At 40.3% G+C, this 18,117-nt stretch overlaps 1 protein-coding gene across 3 annotated transcripts in view; it reads left to right on the forward strand.

Moving 5' to 3' along the window:
- FAM240B (family with sequence similarity 240 member B) overlaps nucleotides 1–8,412 on the forward strand; it is a 70,859-nt gene extending 62,447 nt beyond the window's left edge. For 2 of the 3 annotated variants that reach the window (XM_073805680.1, XM_073805681.1), the window contains exons 4-5: nucleotides 3,918–3,957; nucleotides 7,806–8,412. In XM_073805680.1, the coding sequence (XP_073661781.1) occupies nucleotides 3,918–3,957; nucleotides 7,806–7,865 (100 nt within the window). In that variant the 3' untranslated portion in view covers nucleotides 7,866–8,412. The remainder of the gene's footprint in view (nucleotides 1–3,917; nucleotides 3,958–7,805) is intronic. The other variant, XM_033859259.2, reaches the window with a different exon arrangement.
- The last annotated feature ends 9,705 nt before the right edge of the window (nucleotides 8,413–18,117 follow it).

Consider the following 18,117-nt stretch of genomic DNA (forward strand, 5'->3'; position numbering starts at 1 on the left):
TATATGGCCTTTATTATGTTGAGGTAAGTTCCCTCTATGCCTACATTCTGGAGTGTTTTTGTCATAAATGGGTGTTTAATTTTGTTGAAAGCTTTTTCTACATCAATTGAGATGATGATATGATTTTTCTCCTTCAATTTGTTAATATGGTTTATCACATTGATTGATTTGCATATATTGAAGAATCCTTGCATTCCTGGGATAAACCCAACTTGATCAGGGTGTACGATCCTTTTAATGTGCTATTGGATTCTGTTTGCTAGTATTTTGTTGAGAATTTTTGCGTCTACGTTCATCAGTGACACTGGCCTATAGTTTTCTTTCCTTGTGACATCTTTGTCTGGTTTTGGTATCAGGGTGATGGTGGCCTCGTAGAATGAGTTTGGGAGTGTTCCTCCCTCTGCTATATTTTGGAAGAGTTTAAGAAGGATAGATGTTAGCTCTTCTCTAAATGTATGATAGAATTCATCTGTGAAGCCATCTGGTTCTGGGCTTTTATTTGTTGGAAGTTTTTTAATCACAGTCCCAATATCAGTGTTTGTGATTGGTCTGTTTATGTTTTCTATTTCTTCCTGGTTCAGTCTGGGAAGGTTGTGCTTTTCTAAGAATTTGTAGATTTCTTCCAGGTTGTCCATTTTATTGGCATATAGTTACTTGTAGTAATCTCTCATGATCCTTTGTATTTCTGCAGTGTGTGTTGTAACTTCTCCCTTTTCATTTCTAATTCTATTGATTTGAGTCTTCTCCCTTTTTTTCTTGATGAGTCTGGCTAATGGTTTATCAATTTTACCTTTTCAAAGAACCAGCTTTTAGTTATATTGATCTTTGCTATTGTTTCCTTCATTTCTTTTTCATTTATTTCTGATCTGATCTTTATGATTTCTTTCCTTCTGCTAATTTTTTGTTGTTGTTCTTCTTCTTCTTTCTCTAATTGTTTAGGTGTAAGGTTAGGTTGTTTATTTGAGATGGTTTTTTTTTTTTTGAGATAGGATTATATTGCTATAAACTTCCCTCTTAGAACTGTTTTTGCTGCATCCCATAGGTTTTGGGTCATTGTGTTTTCATTGTCATTTGTTTCTAGGTATTTTTTGATTTCCTCTTTGATTTCTTCAGTGATCTCTTGGTTATTTAGTAATGTGTTGTTTAGCCTCCATATGTTTGTATATTTTACAGATTTTTTTCCTGTAATTGTTATGTAGTCTCAGGGTGTTGTGGTCAGAAAAGATATTTGATATGATTTCAATTTTCTTAAATTTACCAAGGCTTGATTTGTGACCCAAGATATGATCTATCCTGGAGAATGTTCCATGAGCACTTGAGAAGAAAGTGTATTCTGTTGTTTTTGGATGGAATGTCCTATAAATATCAATTAAGTACATCTTGTTTAATGCATCATTTAAAGCTTGGGTTTTCTGATTTATTTTCAGTTTGGATGATCTGTCCATTGGTGAAAGTGGGGTGTTAAAGTCCCCTACTATGATTGTGTTACTGTCGATTTCCCGTTTTATGGCTGTTAGCATTTGCCTTATGTATTGAGGTGCTCCTATGTTGGGTGCATAAATATTTACAATTGTTGTATCTTCTTCTTGGATTGACCCCTTGATCATTATGTAGTGTCCTTCTTTGTCTCCCTTAATAGTCTTTAGTTTACAGTCTATTTTACCTGATATGAGAATTTCTACTCCAGCTTTCTTTTGATTTCTATTTGCATGGAATATCTTTTTCCATCACCTCACTTTCAGTCTGTATGTGTCCCTAGGTCTGAAGTGTTTCTCTTGTAGACAACATATATATGGGTCTTGTTTTTGTATCCATTCAGCCAGCCTATGTCTTTTTGTGGGAGCATTTAATCCATTTACATTTAAGGTAATTATCAATATGTATGTTCCTGTTATGATTTTTTTAATTATTTGGGTTTGTTATTGTAGGTCTTTACCTTCTCTTGTGTTTCCTGCCTAGAGAAGTTCCTTTAGCATTTGTTGTAAAGCTGGTTCAGTGGTGCCGAATTCTCTTAGCTTTTGTTGTATGTAAAGGTTTTAATTTCTCTGTCGAATCTGAATGAGATCCTTGCTGGGTAATCTTGGTTGTTGGTATTTTCCCTTTCATCACTTTAAATATGTCTTGCAATTTCCTTCTGGCTTGCAGTTTTTCTGCTGAGAGATCAGCTGTTAACCTTATGGGGATTCCCTTGTATGTTATTTGTTGTTTTTCCCTTGCTGCTTTTAATATTTTTTCTTTGTATTTAATTTTTGATAGTTTGATTTATATTCGTCCTGGCATGATTCTCCTTGGATTTGTCCTATATGGGAATCTCTGCACTTCCTGGACTTGATTGACTATTTCCTTTCCCATATTATGGACATTTTCAACTATAATCTCTTCAAATATTTTCTCAGTCCCTTTCTTTTTCTCTTCTTCTTCTGTGACCCCTATAAATAGAATGTGGTCCCAGAGGTCTCTGAGACTGTCCTCAGTTCTTTTCATTCTTTTTTCTTTATTCTGCTCTGCAGTAGTTATTTCCACTGTTTTATCTTCCAGGTCACTTATCTGTTCTTCTGACTCAGTTATTCTGCTATTGATTCCTTCTAGAGAAGTTTTAATTTCATTTATTGTGTTGTTAATCAAGGTTTGTTTACTCTTTAGTTCTTCTAGGTCCTTGTTAAACATTTCTTGTATTTTCTCCATTCTATTTCCAAGATTTTAGATCATCTTTACTATCATTACTTTGAATTCTCTTTCAGGTAGACTGCTTATTTCCTCTTCATTTGTTAGGTCTGGTGGGTTTTTACCTTGCTCCTTCATCTGCTGTGTGTTTCTCTGTCTTCTTATTTTGCTTAACTTACTGTGTTTGGGGTCTCCTTTTCACAGGCTGCAGGTTCGTAGTTCCCTTGTTTTTGGTGTCTGCCCCCAGTGGCTGTTGGTTCAGTGGGTTGTGTAGGCTCCCTAGTGGAGGGGACTGGTGCCTGTGTTCTGGTGGATAAGGCTGGATCTTGTTTTTCTGGTGGGCAGAACCACGTACGGTGGTGTGTTTTGGGATGTCTGTAACCTTATTATGATTTTAGGCAGCCTCTCTGCTAATGGGTGGGGTTGTGTTCCTGTCTTGCTAGTTGTTTGGCATAGGGTGTCCAGCACTGTAGCTTGCTGGTTATTCAGTGGTGCTGTGTCTTAGCGTTGAGAAGGAGATCTCTGGAAGAGCTTTCACTGTTTGATATTACATGGAGCTGGGAGGTCTCTGGTTGACCAATGTCCTGAACTTGGCTCTCCCACTTCAGAGGCACAGGCCTGACACCCAGCCGGAGCACCAAGACCCTGTTAGCCACATGGCTCAGAATAAATGGGAGAAAAAAGAAAGAAAAAGAAATAAAATTATTAAAATAAAAAATTTTTAAAGTATTAAAATTTTAAAAATTAGAAAGTGATTATAAAAGAAGAAAGAGAGAGCAACCAAACCAAAAAACAAATCCACCATAGATAACAAGCATTAAAAACTATATTAAAAAAAAAAACACAGAAAAACAGACAGAACCCTAAGACAAATGCTAAAAGCAAAGCTATACAGACAAAATCACACAAAGAAGCATACCCATATACACTCAGAAAAAGAGAAAAAGGAAAAAAATATATATTTTTTTTTAAAAAAAGAAAGAGAGCAACCAAATCAATAAACAAATCTAGCAATGATAATAAACTCTAACTACTAAACTAAGATAAACATAAAACCAGAAACCAGTCTGTCGCATACAGCAAACCTCAAGTCTACTGTTGCTGCCAAAGTCCACCGCCTCAATTTTGGGATGATTCGTTGTCTATTCAGGTATTCCACAGATGCAGGGTACATCAAGTTGATTGTTGAGATTTAATCTGTTGCTCCTGAGGCTGCTGGGAGAGATTTCCCTTTCTCTTCTTTGTTCACACAGCTCCTGGGGTTCAGCTTTGGATTTGGCCCCACCCGTGCGCGTAAGTCTCCTGAGGGCGTCTGTTCCCGCCCAGACAGGATGGGTTTAAAGGAGCAGCTGATTTGTGGATTCTGGCTCACTCAGGCTGGGGGAGGTCGGGGTACGGAATGTGGGGTGTCTGGCTCACTCAGGTTGCGGGGAGTTCGGGGTACGGAATGCGGGGTGAGCCGGTGGCAGCATAGGCCAGCGTAACATTGCAAAAGCCTGAGGTGCACCGTGTGTTGTCCCAGGGAATTTGTCCCTGGATCACGGGACCCTGGCAGTGGTGGGCTGCACAGTCTCCTGTGAGGGGAGGTGTGGATAGTGACCTGTACTTGCACACAGGCTCCTTGGTGGCTGCAGCAGTAGCCTTAGTGTTTCATGTCCATCTCTGGTGTTTGTGCTGATAGCCGTGGCTCACGCCCATCTCTGGAGCTCATTTAGGCGGTGCTCTGAATCCCCTCTCCTTGCGCACCCTGAAACAATCTCTTGCCTCTTAGGCAGGTCCAGAGTTTTTCCCGGACTCCCTCCCGGCTAGCTGTGGCACACTAGCCCCCTTCAGGTTGTGTTCACACAGGCAACCCCAGTCCTCTCCCTGGGGTCTGCCTCTGAAGCCTGAGCCTCAGCTCCCAGCTCCTGCCCACCCTGGAGGGTGAGCAGACAAGCCTCTGAGGCTGGTGAGTCCTGGTTGGCAGTGATCCTCTGTGTGGGAATCTTTCCACTTTGCCCTCTGCACCCCTGTTGCTGCGCTCTGCTCTGTGGCTCCGAAGCTTCCCGCGCCCCCTGCCACACCCCGTCTCCGCCTGTGAAGGGGCTTCCTAGTGTGTAGAAACTTTTCCTCCTTCACCACTTCCTCCCAGATGTGCAGGTCCCATCCCTATTCTTTTGTCTCTGTTTTTTCTTTTTTCTTTTGCCCTACCCAGGTACGTGGGGGAGTTTCTTGCCTTTTGGGTAGTCTGAGGTCTTCTGCCAGCGTTCAGTAGGTGTTCTGTAAGAGTTGTTCCACATGTAGATGTATTTCTGATGTATCTGTGGGGAGGAAAGTGATCTCCACATCTTACTACTCTGCCATCTTGAAGGTCTCCCCAAGTGTATACTTTTTAATACTAGTGTCCTTCACACTTAGGCTCCTAGACCTGCTCTCCAGAGAAAACTGACATTAACAGTTTCTCATATGTATCTCTCCAAAACTTTAGTTTTTCTAAGCAAATAAATAAGTGTGCTGTATTTTTATGCAAAATAGGATCTACACAATCTTCAATATTCTGCACTTGCCTTTTTTAATTTTTAAAAAAATTTTTATTGGAGTATAGTTTCTTTACAATATTGTTTTAGTTTATACTGTGCAGCAGAGTGAATCAGCTATACATATACATATATCCCCTTTTTTTGGATTTCTTTCTCATTTAGGTCACCACAGAGCACTGAGTAGAGTTCCCTGTGCTATACAGTAGATTCTCATTAGTTATCTATTTTATACATAGTATTAATATGCACATTCCTTTTTTAACTTATGCTATCTTGGAATTTTTTCTATATTGGCACTTTCAGTACTTCTTTAATGTTTTCCACAATAATGATGTGACAATTAATTTAAACAATCACACTGAAGGACATTTAGGTTGTTTTTCATTTTTTGGCTTTACAAACAATATGGTAATAAGAATACTTGTACATACATTATTCATACATGGATAAGCATTATGGGATAAGTTCATAGAAATGAAGATATGTCAAAAGATGAGTGTTTTAAATTTTGATAGCTATTGCCTCCTTGTCTTGCAAAGAAGTTGTTTTAAACTTCCACTCTAAGTATGGGAATGCCAATTCCCACAGTCACTCACACTATGTGTTGTCAGACTCTTAATCATTGTTAACCTGACAGGTGAAAATGGCATCTCACTGTTTTAAAATGAATTTAATTAATTACAGGTTTGGTTGAGATCTTTTCATATGCATAGGAACTAGCTGGATTTCTTCTTCAGAAACTGCCTTTGTATAGCCTCTGCCTGTTTGATTATAGACTTTCTTTTTCTTAATTGATTTATAAGCACCATGCATTTCTTTTCTTTTTGTGTACAGATCTATGAGTTTGACAAATGCTCAGAGTCATGTAATCACCACAGTCAAGATATAGAATAGTTCCATCACTCTGAAAAATTCCCTTAAGCTTCTCCTTTGTGGTCAACTCCTCTCCCAATTTCCAGTCCATAGCAACCACTGATCTGTACTTCATCCCTACAGTTTTGCCTTTTCCAGAATGTCATAAATGAATTATACAGTATGTAGTCTTTTGTGTCTGGCTCTCTTCACTTAGCACAATGTACTTGGGATTTTTTCTTCTTATTGTGTGTATCAATTGTGTACATCCATTCCTTCTCATTGCTGAGTACTTTTCTGTGGTAGGGATGTATCACAATTTGGTGATCCACTTCCCATTGAAGGACATTTAGGTTGTTTCCAGTTTTGGGTGACTATAAATAAAAGTACTGTAAACATTCACATATAGATTTCTGTGTGAAGATAAATTTCTATTTCTCTTGAGCAAATAGGATTGAAATTACTGGGTCATAGGGTAAGTGTATGATTAACTGTATAAGAAACTGCCAAACTGTTTTACAAACTGACTGCACCGTTTTGCATTTTAATAGCATGTAAAAGAGTTCCAGTTAGTCAGCATCCTGGCCAGCACTTGGTTTGAGTTTTGTTGTGAGGGTTTTTTGGTTTGGGGGGTGGGGGTTGGATTTTGGTTTTGCCAGGGGAGGTAGGGGGAAAGAGTTGGTTTTGGTTTTTTTGTTTGTTTTGGTTATTCTGTGAGGTAAGTGGTACCTCATTGTTGTTTTAATTTGCATTTTCCTAATTATGTTGAGCATCTTCTACGTGTTTATTTGCCACCCATATTACTTCTTTAGGAAAATGTCTGTTCAACTATTTTCCTCATTATATTATTTTCTTATCATTGAGTTTGAAACTATATATATTCTGGAAATAAGTCCCTTATCAGATATGTGACTTGCAAATATTTTCTCCCTGTTTGTGGCTTGTCTTTTATTCTCTTTACAGTATCTTTCACAGAACAAATTGTTTTAATTTTGATGAAGTCCCAAATTTTTTATTCTTTTATGAATCATGCTTTTTGTAATGTATATAAGAATTTTTTCCTTATCCCAAGGTCATGAAGATATTATTTTGTGGCTTTTTTCTTGAAGCCTTGGTCTTACATTTTACATTCATGTCTATGATCCATTTTTAGTTAATTTTGTATAAGATGTGGAGTGTGGATCAAAAGCCATTTTTAATATGGATATATAATGTTCCAGCATCATTTATTGAAAAAAAATACTATCCTTCCTCCATTGAGCTGCCTTTGTACTTTGTCAAAAATCAATTGGCTATATTTGTGTATGTTTATTTCCACACCATTCTGTTCCATTGATCTGTTTCTTCCTTCACCAATGCTACACTGTCTTGATGATGGTAGCTTTACATTAAGCCTCAAAATCATGTAGCATGAGTCTCCCATCTTTCTTCTACTTTAAAATTGTTTTGGCTAATTGACTTCTTTTGCCTTTCCATATAAAATTTAGAATCAGCTTGTTGATAGCTACAGAAAAGTCCTGCTGGGATTTTGATTGATATTACTCTGAATCCGCATACCAATGTAGGAAGGAATAAATTTTGGAGAAAACTACATATTCATAGACTGCTCATTACTCTACTGATTTTTTCCTTCATAAATTTGTAAAAGCCACTTATTTCTCTTAAAAAATATTCTTCAGAAGGAAAAAAACCAAAAAAACAAAAAACTTCTCTGGACCAGCAGATGTCTAGACAAATGCACTAACCACGTATATTGTTTCCCCTCCTCAGGCTCAGAGAAGAATGGAAGCAGAGACTGGAGAAAAGGCTGGGGATGTTGGACAATCCTGATGGGAAGGAGAAGCAGGCAAACACTGGGGGCTGAGAGCTTCCTGCCTCATCCACTTCAAAGATCCTGCCTCATCCACTTCAAAAGCCACCAAGGGCACTTTTCTAAGAGAAAAAACTAGCACCCAAATTATGTTGACTTACTAAGCAGGACACTCTCTATTTGCTCTCGCATTTGTGAGGGGATTTACATGTGAAACCTCCCCCAGTGCTAATGAGAGTCTTTATCCAACTCAATCCTCCCTGCCACAGAGGACAGGATGACCTCCAAAGGGATAAGAAGCTCGGGTTATCTAATATAAAAATCTCTTTGAGTTAACATGTAATGTAATTTATTTCCACATTTTCTTCTCATGTAAAAAATCTTGTTATTTTATCCAAGCTTACCAGGGGCAATGACCTTGTTGGGAAACTGGCTTACCTAGGTCTTCTGGAAAAACATAGTCATACAATCTGTTTTCCTGTTCTCCCTTTTTTGTGAAGACAGAAATGCTACTGCTTACAGAAAGAAAGCTGTTATTATGAAAAGAATAATTTTTTAACATTATGGTTTGAAAATGAACTGAACTAAATTATTTTCTCTTCATATAAATTGGGTTTTTTAAAAATAAACATTTAATTAGAAACATGCAGTGAAAGCAAAATAATGCTTAATAAACTTGGTTGTCGTGCCCTCCCTGGTGTGTGCCCTGTGTTAACCCCTCACGCCTGTCGTGGTTAGTTCTCTGCTGCTATAGCAAGTGTCAGCTCCAAGCTGTCTTTAGAATGTTTTGGAATTTAAAGTCACTTTCACTGCAGCCTCCTCTCAGGCCCAGAGCATGATCATGGTCACAGATCAGGAGGGACTCTGACAATCACAGGAACTAGGGCTCCTCTTCTCCTCTACCCAGGGATTCCTCACAGGGGACAGGAGCAGAGTGGGAAGCCTGAGGCAGCCAAGGAGCACAGATGGCCAGAGGGACCCAGAGAATGACACAGACAATCCTGGGGAGGGTATCACAGCACTCACAGATGCTATGTGGTGGCATAAACTGCTGTCCCTATAAAATTAAAAGAGATCCTTATGGCTGAGAGGTCCACAGGGTGGCAACAGGGTTGGAGAGGTGATTCCACATCCCCACAGTTATGAGATCCAGGGTACAATGTTCAGGTCTTTGCTATAGGCTCTTATCCAATTCAGATGTAACAACTAAGCAGTAAATTACAGCTGGGAAAATCTGAGCAAAGTTTGGGAAAAGAAGCTAATAATAAAATAGAATTTTAGTAAGGACAGAGAACCATGGGAATAGATATCAGGATACATAACCACATCTGAGAGTCAGCGAAAGCCCCCTGAGAAACTGATGTTTAAGCTGAGACATAAAAATGAGTAAGAGTCATGCAGAAGAAAAGAAACAGCATGTGTGAAGAACTAAAGAGGAGCAGGAGGGCTGCAGAGTGGAGGGGGCCTGGGGGTCCTGGGAGGTGAAGAACCGGGAAACGTGTCTGTGACACAGAATGAGGAGGGCAGCTGTTTTATGGGAGGGTGGAGACATGAGCAGGGGCCTCTGGGGCCCAAGCTAAAGATCCTGCATTGATCCACAGGGGATTAGGAAGCCATTGACAGATTTTAGGTAGAGAAATGAACAGATTAGGTTTGCATTTTTAATTTTTACAGATTTTGTCTATACATACATATGTATATAATTTTATATAAGTGCATAAATTTGATCATATCACATATGCTGATATGATTTTATTAGTTTTTAATTAACCTTTTATCCCTTGTCTTTACTGTCTTGACTTGCTCCCTCCCTTTTTTTTGAAGCTCCACATCCATGATGTGGATATTCCATAATAAAGTCAACAATTCTTTTAGGGATGGACAATCATGCTACCTCCAGGTTTTTGCCATTTGAACAATGCAGCAGTAAATACTCTTGTTCACAGGTCCTTTATTCTAATGGTTTTGAGCTGGAAAGTAAACTGATTTCCAGGAATGGGAAATTAGAACAAACAGTATTGCAGTTTCTTTTAAAATGTTACTAGAACACTTCCCAAAAAGGCTGACAAAACTTCCCTATGAACCAGCAGTTTACAAGAGTACTCTTCTCCCACATTGCTGCCAGCAATATGTATCATAGTTGTTGTTTTTTTTAATAGATCCTTATTGGAGTATAATTGCTTCACAACACTGTGTTAGTTTCTGTTGTACAACAAGGTGAATCAGCCATATGCATACATATATCCCCATATACCCTTCCTCTTGAGCCTCCCTCCCACCCTCCCTATCCCACCCCTCTAGGTCATCGCAAAGCACCGAGCTGATCTCCCTGTGCTATGCTGCTGCTTCCCACTAACTATTTTACATTCGGTAGTGTATATATCTCCATGCCACTCTCACTTCGCCCCAGCTTCCCCCTCCCACCCCACCCCATGTCCTCAAGTCCATTCTCTACGTCTATGTCTTTATTCCTGCCCTGTCACTAGGTTCATCAGTACCTTTTTTTTTTTTTTTTTTTAGATTCCATATATATGTGTTAGCATACGGTATTTGTTTTTCTCTTTCTGACTTACTTCACTCTGTATGACAGACTCTAGGTCCATCCACCTCACTACAAATAACTCAGTTTCATTTCTTTTTATGGCTAAGTAATGTTCCATTGTATATATGTGCCACATCTTCTTTATCCATTCATCTGTTAATGGACATTTAGGTTGGTTCCATGTCCTGGTCATAGCTGTTTTTAATTTTTTCTAATCCGAGGGGAGTTGAGTGACATCACTTTGTTTCTTTGACCATTAGTGATTGGGGTTTCTTTTCATTTATTTGTTTATTAGTTTAATTTCCTCATCAGCGAATTACCTACTCATGCCTATTGCCCATTCTTCTGAGGTTTGCCTTCCTACGTCAATATGTACAGACTCTTTATTCATTGTAAAACTTAACCCCTATATTGTCATTTGCATTAGAAGTCTAAAGGGCAGGGAAGGCTCACTTAAACACCCATTATCAAGTCTGAAAACCTCAAAGCTATAAAGGTAAAATTAGGCATATTTTTATATGTAAAAATGAAAAGCTTATATGTGGTAAAATATACCACGAGCAGTGGCTTTGGCAGATTTGCAAAGTTTAAATGATTACTCAGCTACAGTTAGGAAAACAGATTAGAGGTGAAACGGTAGGAGACAAATTAGAAGGCTGTTTCCGAGGTCTACATGGCAGAGAATGAAGATGGGCAGATAGAGTGGGTAGGTCTTGCAGGCTGATTGAATGTAAGGGAGCAAGGCACAGAGATTCTAAAAATATAGATGTTAACTTATTTTAACTAACATTTAATTAACATGAGTTAAGTAAAAAGAATGAGTCTAAAAAGACAGCAGAGCTGGTTTTGTTACCAGTGGGAATCTTGGACAAGGGCCTAACCCCTTTAACTGTGGTTTTCTTGTCTATAGTAATAGGCTTGGGCTTGCTAGAATCTATTTCTTGAGGTGGTTGAGATTAAATGCACAGATGTAAAATCTCTTAGAGAGGAGCTGATACAGAGTGAGTCCTCCATGTACCTCAACTCTCTGCCTCATTCCATTTCTTGCTCTCACTGGGCTGGGTCCATGGAAAATGCAATGGGGCAGTGGTTACCAAGCCTGCCTGCTGGTCAGAATCACCTAGAAAACTGATTAAAATTTATGGATATCTGGACTCCACTCCCAGAGATTCTGATTCTGTTGGTCTGGTATGGGGCTCAGGGATTTTTGTATTTTTATCAAGCTACCCAGGAGACTCTGATGCTTAGCCAGACTTGGGAATGTCTTCTCCAGAGGGCACAGGATTGAGTGGAGAAAAACGAACAATTAAAACCGAGCCAGTCACGAGGGTGTACACTAGATCTCCAAAACTTAGTCATCCTGCACAACTGAAACTTTGTACCATCTTCCCATTTCCCCCAGGCCCCAGCCCCTGGCAACCACTGTAGTTTAATAGTACTATATTGTATATTTGAAATTTGTTAAGAGAGTAGACTTGTGTTCTCAGCACACATGCACATACAGATAAAGGTAACTGTGTGAGGTGACGGAAATGATAATTAGCTTGACTGTGGTAATCATTTCACAAAGTATATATGTATCAAAACATCACGTTGTATATCTCAAATATATACAATTTGTCAATTATACCTCAGTGAAGAGGGGTGGAAACTGAGTCAGCATGGAAGGCCATAATAAGGGCACATGAGATGCTGTAGAGGGTCCAGCCTGGGAAAGGCATGGAGGTCTCACAGAGAGGGTGAGATTAGGCCTTGAAGGAGAGGGAACAGCATTCTTCCTCAGGAATGAGCTTTTTTTAACTGGAGAGATGGGTTGGGGTTAAACGGGGAGGCCCTTGAAATGCTGGCTAAGGAGTTGATGAGTCTCCAAAGGCAATGGAGACACATTAGAGGCTTTTAGGCAGGGCAGTAACTTGCTAAGAATTTGTCTTAAGTGACTGAGTGAAACACCCTTGGCAGCGGTGTGGAGAATGCACTCTACAGATGCTAGGGATAGTCTTTGTTAAAACTATGTTTATCCAAACAACTTGATTTGGAAACTATACCCCTTATGTGATCTCTACCCCATTCAAGGTGAGTGAAAATACAAATAAAAATGTGTTCTAAAGTGATTAAATATAGAGACCAAAACATGACTAATTTGCCTTATGCTGTGACTCAAAAAAAAACCCCTTAAGCTTACAGCTTTTTATTTCAAAATTAATTAGCACATTTCCTTTAATAACCCTGTGTGAAACAAACTGAAAATGGCAAAATCTTGAATTGCACCAAACTAGAGATGAGCTCAGCCACCCAAAAAGGCTTTACTGAATTTAAACCACAGCTTTATTTATGATTGATAATAAGAAGTTATAAAAGGCCTTTTGTCTTTTGGACAAATGATTTAGTATCAGTGACAGAAGAAATGAAAGCAGAAAATATCTCTTTTCACAAAAGCAATTAAACAGTAAAATTGTGAAGAGCTCTCAACATCCAGATCAGCGCCCAAGCCCTCAGGCTGTTTTTGGTTCAGACAAGCGGAAACACACTCCCAGCCAGGAGACAACATGGCACTTGAAGGCTTTGCTACCAGAGTCATGGTGGATGGGCATAGAGTGAGGGGTGGACACTGGTTAGAAAAGATTTACTGTCGTACGCTTTCAGACGAGATGGGCAGCACCCAAAGACCTAATAATCCTTAGAGAAATCAAAGGATTATTTGCAACTCTGGGCCACCTCCCCCAAACACCGTGAGCACTGAAACACTGCTGAAATGCAGGTGAAGAACAAAGCCAGGCTTCCCCAGAGGACCACAACAGGACAGGAATGAGGAGCCCCAGGCAACCCCCTCAGCTTCTGCTTGCCAATGTGCCCCTTGAGAACATAGATGCTAAAGGGGGAAGATAGGATTCCCCCACGCCAGGAACCTTAGATTAATTATCTTAGAAAATAATAGTTTTCTTTGAAGAGAGTAAATAATTGCACTTGTAATAAATAATTTTTGATTGTAAAAATAGACAAGTTTGTGGTAAAATTTCAGGAAAGTAAAAAGCTTATAAAAATCACCCAAAGTTCACCAACCAGCAATAAACACTGCTAATATCTTTTAAACTTTCAAGCATCCCTCTATTTAGATATATTATCTTTCAAAAAGATAAATAATTTTTCAAAAGTGTAACCTTACCACAAATTATTTTTTACCTGTTTTTCCATTCAACAATATATTCTGGACATTATAAAATTGATTAAAAAATCTTTTGTACACCATACTTTTGTTGGCTGTGTATTATTCGGATGTAAATAATTAATTTAAACAATTCCCTTTTGACAGACTTTTTAGTTTTTCACTACAAAGGACGTTTCAATGAATGTTATTTTCTTTAATATTTTTTTAATATATCTGTCCAATTATCTACTTAGAATAAACTCTAAGAGGTGGAACTGCTCTGTCAAAGAGTGACCATGCAAGAGAAGACAATTCCTGGCTCATACTAGACCCCTTCATACTGGTGCTGTTGGTTTTGCCTGACCAGTGTCAATTCCCCCTTTCCCTTATAGCAGACTGTAATGGGGTGGGGGATGGGGTAGAGGCCCATCTCCAACTCACTTTGCATGTGGTAAAGAGAGGTATCCCCACCCCCAGACCTGTGACACAAGCCTGGCTGATGGAAGAAGTGCTAACGATCGTTGCAGGGACGGCCCAGGACCCAAATAGGTCCAGGGCCTGGGCTGGAACTATAGGATCTGCCAGCAATAAAGCTGATGTAGCCTGAAGCTGCTGTCAGTCACCACGGGGACAGTGCTGTCCATGAATGAAGCCAAAGCACAAGAAGGCAAGGCTGAGCGATGGGGAGGTGGGGGGACTTTATTTTAGTCCTTGGATTCAGACAGATCTGGAGCCAACTTCACCCCTAGACCATTTGATTTCTTCACCCTTTTTTTTTCTTAAAACATTGTAGTTGTCTTTCTCTCTCTTGTAAACAAAAAAATGTAAAGAGTAAGGAAATAATGGTTAAAGAAAAAAAATCCTTCTCTGGACCTAGTTCCCAGTACACAGGCACCAGCCCCGGGGCCCTGACTAGGTTGCACCTAATGATACTGCCTGAATGTCTGGCTACAATGACTGATCCCAGGCTAGATACTGGCCCAGAGCCTGGCCAGAGACAAGCACATCAGCATTAGTGGCTGCCCTGGGAGAGGAAGCTCCTCCCGTGCCCGCACAAAGATGCTCACAGAGCCCTGGCTCACTTCCTTCTATGTTTTGGGGAATAAGAATCCCATTTAAAGGTGGGGGTGGGTAGGGGGCTGCTCAACTAAGTGTGAGACGCTTTAGACTGAAGAAATATAATCAACTTCATTTTTAAGTGTTTACTGCTGAACTTCTCAGATGCATTAGCATACTAATATGCATCAGGCTTTCCAAAGGCTCCATGCGGTCTGGACCTTCAGAGTATGGGGGGAAGTGGGGGAGAGGGGGGCCTCTGGCCACCTAGCCCACAGGCTACCAGTTAAGAGTCCTGGGCTGCACCTTCCAAGCTGAAGACCATAGGCAAGTCACTTAACCTCTCTGAAACTCAGTTCCCTCATCTCTGAAGTACCTACCTTATAGGGTTACTGTCAAGATTAGATAAGCAGAGTGCTTGAACAATACTTGAAACACCAAAAGACTGCAATAAATGTTAGCTATTAACATTTTAGCATTAAAGTCCACAATGTACTTTTCCCGTTATTACCTCATCTGAGGACTCTTGTACCCAAGTCCAAGTCCAAGAGGGCAGTGAGCAGATCATACTCTAGTCTGCTGACCTGGCAGGAGGCTGGTGGAGAGGAGGTGACAGTGGAAGAATATGATTTAAGCAATTAGATCAAAGGAGTCCGCTGGGAGCCAAGGTCACCTTGACTTCTGGCCTCCACATTGGCTTTAGTGCCCACTGAGTTTCTTCATTGTGTAAGCTGTGGTCACAGTGCATCTGCTGGAAGGCAATGGGGGTGCTCCTCCTGCCAAGGCTGCTCTTCTCAGCTGAGGTCTGTGCAGGGCTGTGGTTTGAGATTTTTTTCTTTTAGATCCCACACATTCTGTTTTCTTGGACTGGGAGAGGAAGAGGCAGGTGGACAAGGCTGTTCATAATTGCATTGCATCTCAGGACATTTCCAGTGGTGGTGGTCTTAACCACAAGTCCCTATCAGACACCCCTGCCTGTGAACTTCTGTCAAGAGGTCAATATTTTAAACATTGTTTGTTTGGGGCTGGTACCAAAACATGTTATAGTTCCTCCCAAGGAGAACATTCTTTTCTCTTCAGATACCTCTTTGATTCCCAGGGTGTCACCCCAGTGCAATAAATACAGGCTGGCTCCTTAAAAGCCCCATCCATCCCCAGGGAGGTGGTACAGCTCCTCAGAAGCCTTGGGTGGAAGAGGCCTCCTTTACTTGATCCTAACTGGTAATGAGTCTTTTCAGTCTTTTCTCATCACCAGAACTCCCACTATGTGACAGTCAGACCAATAGTAGTAAAAAGCTCTTAAAAAAATGCTTAATTGATGTGTATAAGTATTCATATATCGGTAAAAAACTGATTGAGACTTATAAAGGATATATATATATTTACTTAAGTAAAAGAAAGTGAGCACTTTTTTTTTTAATATTAAGCAAATAACAAGACAGATGGTACATAAATACGTTGGAACTTGTGTCCGTGGTGTTGGAGCAGTGGAGGTTTGGGGCTCCTTCCCCAGAGTAAGGACAGCACAGGAGCCCCCATTGTCCTGGTCTGATGGGTGTGTGAGAAGTCCTGGTCACTCCAGAGCACTAAACAGGTATTGACAGTCACACATTTATTTCAGTGTAGAGTTGTCTCGAACACCACAGGTTTGAACTATACAGATCCACTCATACTGATTTTTCTATAAATGTGTACTACAGCACTACACAATCTATAGTTAGTTGACTCCCTACATGCAGAACCACAGATACAGAAGGCCAAATGTAAAGTTATGTGGATTTTCAACTGCAGGGAGTCAGGCTTCTATCCCCCACGTTGTTCAGATATCAACTATATTAAAAATTCAGATAGTAGCATATAGCCACGGCTAGGATAAAAGTTCACAGTATACTGAGGAAGGGTCCCTCACAGAGCAAAAATTTTCCCAGGCTTCCACAGCACAGGAAGGTGAGTGAGCTGCAAGGGCAGGGAAGGCCCAGTCCTGGAGACTGATCAAATATTTTCCAAGGATCAGCATTTAAACATTGATTCTTTTCCTCCCTCTCTCACTCCCTTGACTATTTGTCTCTCTGTACTTACTCTTTTCCACCTCTTTCTCTAGCTTAAATAAGAGGGAGAGGCAGAGTAGGCTGAACTTTTTAAGACCAAGTAATCAGCATTTTCTTTTCTGCAGTATCCATTTGTTCACCAGCACCTGGAGTCTCCTGGAGGGTCCAGCTGAGCGAGGTCCCACAGCACCACCTGGATCCCTGTCCCAGGCAGTCTTCCCCTAGTCAGTGGGTGAGCCTTCAGGTTGACCCATCTCTGTTTCTAGGTCAACTGACAAGTGCCCCTCCTCCTTCCAGAAGTTAATTTAAAACATAAGATCTGACTCTGAGGATTTGATCATAAACACAGCTGAGAACAGAGGCAGGTCTCAAGATAAACCAGTCTTGGTGCAAAACCTCAGAATCAATGGCAATGCCTCAAGGTCAGGTCAGAGCTGAGCCTTCTCTTGTCAGCCTCGCACTAAGAGAGTGTCCGGGTTGTGACCAAGAAGAACCTTAAGCTTTCTTTTAAGACCATTTGAAAATAAATAAAATGCAAGGATTCACCCTCTGGGTGAGTACAGAAGACTGAGCAATGTGGCTGGCAAGTGGGGTTGGAAATGTGGAACAAAGAAATCACAGAGTTTAGACTTAATATAACATTAATATTGCTACCCCAGTTTTCTTTGGTTGGCATTTTTTGGGTATTCTTTTTCCATTTCTCTATTTTCCACTGTCTTGGTCTGATGCACGTTGAACATATGGTGAAACATCACGAATGTGACATCATTCTTGTCCTATCTACCTGCCAACTAAGCCACATTAAGTAAACTAAGTGCCCCCAAATGCAGCACAGGGTGGAGACCCTGTGATGATGAGTGGACATGAGGGTGCCCCAGAAGATGCCGCTTGAATTATCATGTTTGATCTTTTCCCAGTCAGGTCTTATGAGTGGGAGGATGATGCCAAGTGATAAAGTTTGGGTGTTAAAACTTGATTTACAAAATAAGAGTGGCTAGAGCTTCCCTGGTGGTGCAGTGGTTGCGAGTCCACCTGCCAATGCAGGGGACGCGGGTTCGTGCCCCGGTCCGTGAAGATCCCACATGCCGCGGAGCGGCTTGGCCCCTGAGCCATGGCTGCTGAGCCTGCGTGTCTGGAGCCTGTGCTCCGCAACGGGAGAGGCCACAACAGTGAGAGGCGCATGTACCGCAAAATAAATAAATAAATAAATAAATAAATAAATAAATAAATAAATAAATAAATAAGAGTGGTTAACTGGAGCTAACTTTTTACCAAGTGTGGCCTGAAGATACTTATATTCCAAGACTCTTCCCAGGATTAAATTCTCAGTATTTTAAAGTAAATATTTAATAATTAACTGCCAAATGTTAATGGGCAACTCTCATGGTTGGGAGAGTGATTAACAAAGGGAACAGAAACCTACAAGTCTGGTTTTCAAGTGTTGCTTGCTGGGACTGTGACAAAGTTGTTATTAGTAGAGC

This window comes from Tursiops truncatus, chromosome 6 (genome assembly GCF_011762595.2).
Source record: "Tursiops truncatus isolate mTurTru1 chromosome 6, mTurTru1.mat.Y, whole genome shotgun sequence".
Taxonomy (NCBI): Eukaryota; Metazoa; Chordata; class Mammalia; order Artiodactyla; family Delphinidae; genus Tursiops; species Tursiops truncatus.